The 8683-nt window shown below is 53.1% G+C and overlaps 1 protein-coding gene across 1 annotated transcript in view; it reads left to right on the top strand.

The window, feature by feature from the left end:
* Window positions 1–991: 991 nt before the first annotated feature.
* Window positions 992–8683, top strand: part of LOC112402248 (pepsin A-like) — an 8938-nt gene continuing 1246 nt past the window's right edge. The window contains exons 1-8 of the mRNA XM_024749042.1: window positions 992–1108; window positions 1541–1700; window positions 3586–3703; window positions 4169–4287; window positions 4987–5186; window positions 6718–6834; window positions 7987–8131; window positions 8227–8325. Of these exons, the coding sequence (XP_024604810.1) occupies window positions 1053–1108; window positions 1541–1700; window positions 3586–3703; window positions 4169–4287; window positions 4987–5186; window positions 6718–6834; window positions 7987–8131; window positions 8227–8325 (1014 nt within the window). The 5' untranslated portion in view covers window positions 992–1052. The remainder of the gene's footprint in view (window positions 1109–1540; window positions 1701–3585; window positions 3704–4168; window positions 4288–4986; window positions 5187–6717; window positions 6835–7986; window positions 8132–8226; window positions 8326–8683) is intronic.

Here is an 8683-nt window from a genome sequence, read left to right as displayed (position 1 = left end):
TCGATCCCTGGTCAGGGAACTAAGATCCCACATGCCATGTGGCACAGCCAAAAAAAAAGAGAGAGAGAGAGAGAGAGAAAACTTTTCTAAGTCATTCACACCCTAGTATGAATTTTCCCAGATTGCTTGGCTCACTGCAGCTGATTCAGCCAAGTTTTAAGCACGGGGCACCTGGGAGTCAGACCCAGATGGGGTCTCAAAGGTGGAGGCTTTGAGTAACTGAGAGGGTAGGAGAGGAGCAGTAGAAAGAAAGGGGGCGCAGAAAGTGAGGGGCACAGATTCCAAAGACAAACTCGGCCTGTTTCAAGTTTGCTTCCTCCAGGAAAAGAAGCATTCTTCCACTCCATCCCCTTCCTCTGTACTGTACACACCACTTTCCCAAGACTCAGCCCAATAGCCATGAGAAGCAAGAGCAAAATAAGGCCCATAGGCTAGTTAGACATCCAGCAACCCCATATAACGACATTTCCATGGGGAAATGTGTCCTGAGTCCCAAACTACGGACCTATGAACGTGCTTGAGGAAAGCAGCTCCAGGGACACGGCCTATCCCAAACTACGGACCTATGAACGTGCTTGAGGAAAGCAGCTCCAGGGACACGGCCTATCACTGAAAGGACTGCTGCTCTCCGAGAATCCCAGCTGTCTGTCCCATCAGGACAAATCGGGGTGCCTGGAGCTCCTTTGACATGTGTTCAATGTTAAGTGCACTTTGGACCAATTTCGTCAAAATATTCAACTTGTCAAGTTTGCATGCATTCTATTATTTAAGAAATAAGCCACCACCTCGCTGCTTGCTCTCTGCAGGGCCATCCCAACCCAGGATGTGGTTACAGTGGAAAGCTACTCAACTGGAAACTTCCCAGAACATGGCTCAGGGCAGGGACAATCTTATCAGGAAACTTTCTGTTTGGGGTGAGGGTAAAGAGTGACGTTTAGCGGCTGATAAGGCCATACCTGAGGACTTGGGCTGTATATAAGGAGCAGCTCCTTCCTGCTGCTGTAGCGTTTCCCATCTTCCCACCTCTGGAGTCTTGGGAGCCAGGAAGAACCATGAAGTGGCTGCTTCTCCTTACCTTGATAGCGCTCTCCGAGTGCACCTCCTACAAGTGAGTCTGGGGGACGCTCTGCAAGAAGAGCAGCTTCCCAGGGGCTATTTCCCTTTGCTGCCCTTCCCGCTGCCTTTCTTTCCTCCCGTATTTCTCCTCTTCCCTCTTCCCTTCCTCTTCAACCGTCCCAAGCCTCCTTTCTCTGCCCATCTGGGGACACAGCACGGCAGACGTGGTCAACAGCCCAGACCCTCCAGTCCAGCCCGGGCTGGGTCCGCAGCTCCAGCACTGGGCCGGGTGACTTTGGGCAACCACGTACCCTCTCTGCATTCCTGTGCCCCAAATGGGCGCAACTCCCCTCTCGACTTCCTTCTTCCGCTCTTGAGCCAGCTTTCTTCTCCTTCCAGGCCTTCCACGGCACCCCATGAGCAGGCTCCCTGGCTAATTACTCTTCTTCCTCCAAACCATCTGTTTGCAAATGCTCCGCCACAGGGTCCCGCTCACCAGAAAGAAGTCCTTGAGGCAGAAACTGATCGAGAATGGCAAGCTGAAGGACTTTCTGCAGAATCACCAGTACAACATAGGCAGCAAGTACTTTCCCTCGGAGGCCACCACCTTGATGTCCGACCAGCCCCTTCAGAACTTCCTGGATGTGAGTGTGTGGGCAGGCAGTGGGTCAGCTCCAAGGACTTGGCCCAGTGGAGAGAAGGGGGTCCCAGGGGTCTGGGAAGATGGGCCAGCGCTCCAAACCCCCAGGCAGCAGTAAGCCAGGGATCTGCTCCCTAGATCTCAGAGGCCCAGGGAGGGCAGGAAAACTCACGGTCAGAGTTGCTCTCGTTCATTCGTTCATCCAGTGCTTACATGGACGGAGCACCTTCTGCGTGTCAGGCACCGTGCTGGGCCCAGAGAAGCAGCAGTGAATGCACTTCAGGGAGCCCACAATCTAGCAGGAGAGCCTCACAGAACATAACAAGTATAACCAGGCTGAGGCCATGCAGTGAACGTGACACACTGAGTGTGTTGCAGGTGGTGGGCAGGGACACCTCTCTGGAGCGATGAAGAGACAGCGGGGGTTCCAAGAGGACAGGAGAGGCTCCCAGAGAGCGGGACAACTTGCACTAGACCCTGTGACGCTGGGGAGCAGAGTGTATTTGAGGAAAGGAAGCCAGTGTCCATTTTCAAAGCAAGGTCTGCGGGGGTCAGTGGGTGGAGCCAGACCAGAGTCTGGGATAAGGGTCTGCAGCCTAATTGCCACCGTGTCATTCTAACTAGGGAATTTCAGGACGATCCCTTTGACTCTTCTGTTTGGGACGCAAATCCCTTCAGTAGAGAGCGTGTCCCCTGTGTGGAGGCCAAGTTTAGGAAGCAACACTGCCTCTCATTAAGAGCTCAGCCTGTGAGATTTGCCATACCTGGAGCAAATCTAGGGTCTAAAGCTTCTGAGCCATGGGACCTTGGGCAAGTCATTTAAATTCTCTGAGTGAGACTCAGCTTCCTCGCCTGTAAGACAGAACCATTACTATCTACCGTCAGAGGCTTGTTTCAAGTAATTCATGCAATAATGTAGGTGTGGGTTTTTTTTGTTTCTTTGTTTGTTGGTGGAGCGCTTAGCACAGGGCCTGGCCCTTGGTAAGAGCTTGTTCAAAGCTTGATAAAGTTAGCCCCTTTGTTCACTTAACAAATATTTATGAAGTGCCTACCCTGTGTCAGAGGCTCTCTGCCAGGAGCTGGGGAAATAAGAATGTAAGATAATTCCAGGTAATGACAAGTGCCACAAAGAAAAATTAATTAATTAGAGTAAGGGGAAGAAGAAGAAGGGGACAGGGGCGAATTTAGACATAGTAGTCAGGGAGGGCCTCTTGGTGCAGGTGACATTTGACTAGAGCACGGAAGGACCGATGAGAAGATCTAGAATAAACATTTTCCTAGCACAAGGAATAGCAAGTGCAAAGGCCCTGGGATGGGAATGAGCTGGTCATCAAAGAGCCACATCAGCGTGGCTGGGACAGAGCAGGCAAGGGAGAAGCTGCTGCTCCTAAGAGTAAAAAGCCTGAGGACACCCTTTCCTGAAACCCATTGCACGCACCTAGATTTAGGAATAAGATATCTCAAGGGGTCTCCGCCTTTAGGTGGGTGACTTGTTTATCTCCCCTTCAACAACTTAACGAAAAAGCGCTTAAGCATTTACGCGGCTGGGTGCTGTCAGGTTCCACTCCCGTCCGAGAGTGTACATTCTCTAGGATGGCAAGACTAAGACACTCGAGGCAAGAGGGGACAGCACATTATTATTGGGCGTTAAGGAGGCTTGGGAGAGAATAGTCAGTGGGTGACAGGAGAGCAATAGGGGAAGACTTCAAGGAGCAGGGGAGACCAGGCTGGGCCTTAAAGGATGGATACACTGGAAAGAGAGAGACAAAGGCAAGGAGGCCAGTGAAGGGGAAGGCGGGAGGGGGGCCGAGATGACCCAGAGACAGTCCCTGGGGAGGCCAGGCTGCGGAGTCCCCCGTGACTGAGCTATGCTGTCCCCACCCTGGCAGATGGAGTACTTTGGCACCATCAGCATTGGAACCCCCGCCCAGGACTTCACCGTCATCTTTGACACTGGCTCCTCCAACCTGTGGGTGCCCTCCGTCTACTGCTCCAGTGTTGCCTGCAGTGAGTGCCCCCCTGCCCTCTCTGGGCCCCCAGCACCAAGTCACCTAGGAGCCCTGAACACTCAGGGGCCTCAGATAGGTCCGATTTCAAGCCTGCTGGAGTCACTCAGGGATCCACTCAACAGGCATTCACTGAGCGCTTACTATGTGCCAAGCGCTAGGCTTAGGTGCCCTGGGAGGCGAAGGGGTGAATCACACGTGGTTCCAGCCCGCAGACATTTCAGTCCAATGGCAGAGAGAGTGTGAAGCTGCACGTCACCATGGGCAGCTGTGGCCCTGCTCCACTCGGCGTTAACCTGGGGGGTCCTCAGGAGGGCCTTCAGTCAGTGAGGTGGTTAGCCAGATGAGTTAACTTTCTCCTCCAAAGCCCCGCCCAGAACCAAGGCACCCACCGAGGAAGACGCCCCCAGCCCGTGACTCCGGCTCAGCTTTTGAAGTTTGACAATGTCTCTTCTTGCCCTCACAGCCAACCACAACCGCTTCAACCCTCAAAAGTCCTCCACCTTCAAGGGCACCAGCGAGACGGTCTCCATTGCCTATGGCACCGGCAGCATGACAGGCATCCTTGGATACGACACAGTCCAGGTGAGCCCCCGCTGGCCAGCACCTCATCCTGCCTGGCCCTGGGGCCAGCTTCCAGGGACAGCACACGGCCCCCCGAACCAGCTCATTCAAGCAATACGGGTCTCGGTGACCCCAACAGTAACCTGATTGGGGCATGCGGAAAGTGGCAGAGACACCACAGATGTTTCTAGTGGAGGAGCAGCAGGGGTAAGGGGGTGGGTGCCTGGAGCCAGAAGCCATCCTCAGAGTCATCCAAGCTGAATGCTACGGAGGGGGCAGCGAGAAGGGAGAAAGTGCCTCAGTTCTCTTTTAGCACCTCCTCTTCTTCCTCCTCCCCCCAACCCACAGCCCCCTCGAGTCACAGAATCTCCACAAGCACCCCCATTTTCCAGGGCACAGCAGGGGTCAAGGGCTCTGATTTGCCTGGGGTCTGCTTTGCACCCGATTCTCAGAAACACAAACACACGGTGACCACCTGTTCTGCAGCAAATTCTCACACCAAGTTGCAGACGGTGCCCATCTGGAGATCAGCCTCGACTGTCACCTCCAGTGGAATAACAAGCATTCCCGGGGATCATCCCTCTCCTCTCCTTCCAGCCTGAGGCCCCGGAAGCCAAGTCCTACACGAAATGAACCAGGGGTGCTCTGGGCCCGGGGCTGGCAGCCCGCAGTGCTCAGTCAGCACAAGCTGGTTATGAACACCTTGGTTTCCCCACCCAGGTTGCAGGCATCTCTGACACCAACCAGATCTTTGGCCTGAGTAAGACAGAGCCCGGCTCCTTCCTGTACTACGCTCCCTTCGACGGCATCCTGGGTCTGGCCTACCCCAGCATCTCCTCCTCCGGGGCCACCCCTGTTTTTGACAACATGTGGAAGCAGGGTCTGGTTTCCCAAGACCTCTTCTCCGTCTACCTGAGCAAGTAAGTTAGGCAAGGAAGTTGCGGTCACCTGGTCCAGCAGGGGGCTGTCGAAGGCTGGGTGGGCTGGAGAGAGTCTTGGCAAGCCGGGGATTGGAAAGGTCAATGTCTAAGGCTCTCTAAGGTATATCTTTGGAGAGAATGGTGGCAAATTCCTCTCTGATGAACCATCTTCATTCGTCTTATTTTACTAGCGAGAGTCTTTGTCACCTTGCCTCACACAAGTCAGATCTCATTAGCCATTTGCTCTCCTGAAGACCACCGTTTAAAGTGAATCCACTTAAAATTGGGGCCAAAAGTCCAGAGCAAAAAATGAAAAGAAGATTTGATTGGGACTTACATCTTGAACAGTGAAACTTTTAAATGATGAAAGCAAGTTTCTTTCATTAGTTAACAAAATCTAGGTTCCAGGTGTGACTATGAGTTAATTCTAAGAATAAGGCATAACGAAGTCTTGATTTTGGCTGAGTAGAAGTTTATATGCCAGGATATCTGAGGGTGTGTCCTCGGCTTTCCCAAGACACTCAACTTTCCTCTGACATTCACGTCCTTCTCTTTTGAAGCGATGTGTCACCATCGATGTGCTTCCCTTTAGTTATTGACTGTTCTGCTATCATCTCCTTGTGTCACAGGTGCTGTCAGATGTTTATAGGGAAGGCAGGGTGGGGTTAGGTGAGTTGGGGTCACGTTCTGTCCGTGTCCAGTTCTTCAGTGATTAATTTCTTATTGTCACCTACATTTGTTTCCCTATCTAACCGAAAACTGCAGAGATTTAGACAATGAATATTCCAGTAACCAGGACTCCTGCAGTTTACAGCGGGAGGGCCCTTTTATCCTTTTTTCCTCTCGGCCACTGGATATTCAAGTTTCAGCTCTTAAACATAATCTGCTTTTATGGGCGCTTAGATATTTCACATGGGGCCGACTAGAACAGAGTTTCTCAATCTCAGCACTATTGACATTTTTGGACCAGATGACTCCTTGCTGTTGGGGGCTGTCATGGGATGTCTGGCAGCCTCCCCGGCCTCTACCTACTAGACGCCAGGGGCTCCCCCGACCCCCACCCGATCATGGCAATCAAAAACACCTCCAGACGTTGGCAAACCATGGACTACTCTATCAAGGCCTTAAGAGCAGACACGGTCATTCATTCATTTCTCTTGAGGTCCCCACAGCAATGAGAGAGAGTATTTGGTGGAAACCACACAACACTTTGGAACCAGAAAGACCTGGGTTCTAATCTTGGTTTTGCGGCTCCCTGGCTGTGTGACCTAGGGCACATTGCCTCACCTCTCTGAGCCTCAGTTTCCTCACTGTAAAGTAGAAATAATAATAACAATAGCGACTATGGCATGGATCTTGGTGTAAGGATTACAGGAAGCCCTGTGGGTCGTACACTCTGCATGGCTCCTGGCACCGGCAAGAGTCCGATCAAGAGTAGCTCTTAGAATGCCCACAGTTTATATGTTCAGTCGAAAGAGTAAATGAATGAGTGAACAACTGAATTCCTGCCTTTTCCCTCCACTTTCCATAGTGATGATGAGAGCGGCAGCGTGGTGCAGTTTGGTGGCATCGATTCTTCTTACTACAAGGGAACCCTGAACTGGGTGCCTGTTTCTTTTGAGGGTTATTGGCAGATCAGCGTGGACAGGTGAGGTCACCATGGATGGGCGATATCCTGGCATGGGCCCCAGACCCCATTTCTTTACAGACTCATAGCTAACTAAGAATTCCAGGATCCCCCTGGAACAGGCGGCACAGGGAAACGTACTCCAGGAGGAGAAGGCGGAAGTTGGCCGAGCCAGAGAGACCCTGACAAGGGCACGTCACGGGAGGAAGAGTGATGTCAGGAACCCCCAGACACTCTGCAAGGATGAGACAGCCACTCCCCTTCTGAGCAGGGAGGCAGGACAATCTACCAGCATCCCTGGGGAGAGGGGAGGACCCCCCCTGTCCATACATCTCGGCCTTTAGGGTGCCTGTCACTTTTGGTCTAGGATCAGGGCAAAACGGCAGAGAAGTTGTTTCAAACCATTTCCTCTCACTTTCCCCTTCAAATCCTGTCTGCCCCCAGGCAGCCTCACCCCCTGGCTGCTCTGCCCCCAGCTGGCCTCCTAGGGTGACCCATCGCCCAGGTTTGCCCAGGAGTGGGCAGTCTCTTGGGATGCCGGTCTTTCAGTACTAAAACCAAGACAGTCCCAGGCAAACTGGGACACGCTGGTCACCCTACGTCTGCCCCAGCCATGCTAACATCCCATCGGTTCCTCAAACTCCCACCCCTGCTCCCCTTGGGACTAGAACAGGGCAGTCAGGGCTGGACTTACCTGGCCATCACTCCAGTGTCTCCATCACTCCCCACCCTGTGTCCCCTCTACCTGTGACGCCCTCCTCCAACTCCTCACTCCCTAGCAACCTCTGGGCGTCTGCTTCCCTGAGAAGCCTTCCCGGGTTGCTGCACACTGCCGCCCTCACCCTGGCTTGTGTTCCCGTTCCCTCGCCGTACGCTCTGCCCAGCCCGCTCAACTTATCTTTCCAGCCAGAGTGGAAGCTCCCTGCAGTCAGATACCGTGCACCCATCTTGTCTGGCTTTGCATCTCCGGTGCCTAACACAGAGTAGGCACTCAGTAAATATTTGTAGAACACGTGAATGCATAGAATGAATGAGTGTGTGAATGAGAGAAGCTGAAATTTTATGCATTGGCCAATGGATGGGGAAGAGGGGCCCTCCAGCGTCACCTGGTGCCTCCTTGGGAGACGTACCCCCTGGGGGCTCCGGGGACCCTGACTCGCATCTCAACCTCAGCATCACCATGTCTGGAGAGCCCATCGCTTGCATGTTCGGCTGCCAGGCCATCGTTGACACCGGTACCTCTCTGCTGGCCGGCCCGACCAATGCCATTGCCAACATCCAGAGCTACATTGGAGCCAGCGAGGGTCCCTACGGCAGCGTAAGTCCAGCGCTGACCGCCCTGTTCTAGACCCAGAGACGGTGGACCTGCCACACAGGAGGGATGAAAGCCTTTCTACTCCTCACTCTTTCCAGATGGTGATCAGCTGCTCCACCATCGACAGCCTTCCTGACATCGTCTTCACAATCAACGGTGTCCAGTACCCTGTTCCCGCAAAGGCCTACGTCCTGCAGGTAAGGGGGCCCTGAGCCTTCCACCTAGATGTGCCCGCACAGAACGTGGCCACGTACTCCCCCTTGGCACAAGGGCCAGTGCACTTCCACAAGCTGGAGCTAACATCTGCTCTGGACAGCCTCCGGAGAAAAAGAACACTTCAAAAATCAATGCATGAATGAGAATTGGGATGCAACACCCCCAGGGGGAAAAAGCAAGGCAAGGGCTGATGGTGTGAAAAGAGGATTTTTAGTGGGACACCAGAGTCCAAGCTCTGGGTCTCAATTACTAGCCCGTAGATACCGAGCAAGTTACAACCTTCCTTAGCCTCAGTTCCCTCATCTAAAAGCTAGAGCTTAAAAAAAAAAAAAAAAAAAA

This window comes from Neophocaena asiaeorientalis, unplaced genomic scaffold (assembly GCF_003031525.2).
Source record: "Neophocaena asiaeorientalis asiaeorientalis breed wild unplaced genomic scaffold, Neophocaena_asiaeorientalis_V1.1 scaffold43, whole genome shotgun sequence".
Lineage (NCBI taxonomy): Eukaryota > Metazoa > Chordata > Mammalia > Artiodactyla > Phocoenidae > Neophocaena > Neophocaena asiaeorientalis.
Note: the sequence above shows the minus strand (reverse complement) of the source record. Positions and strands in the feature narration are given on the sequence as shown.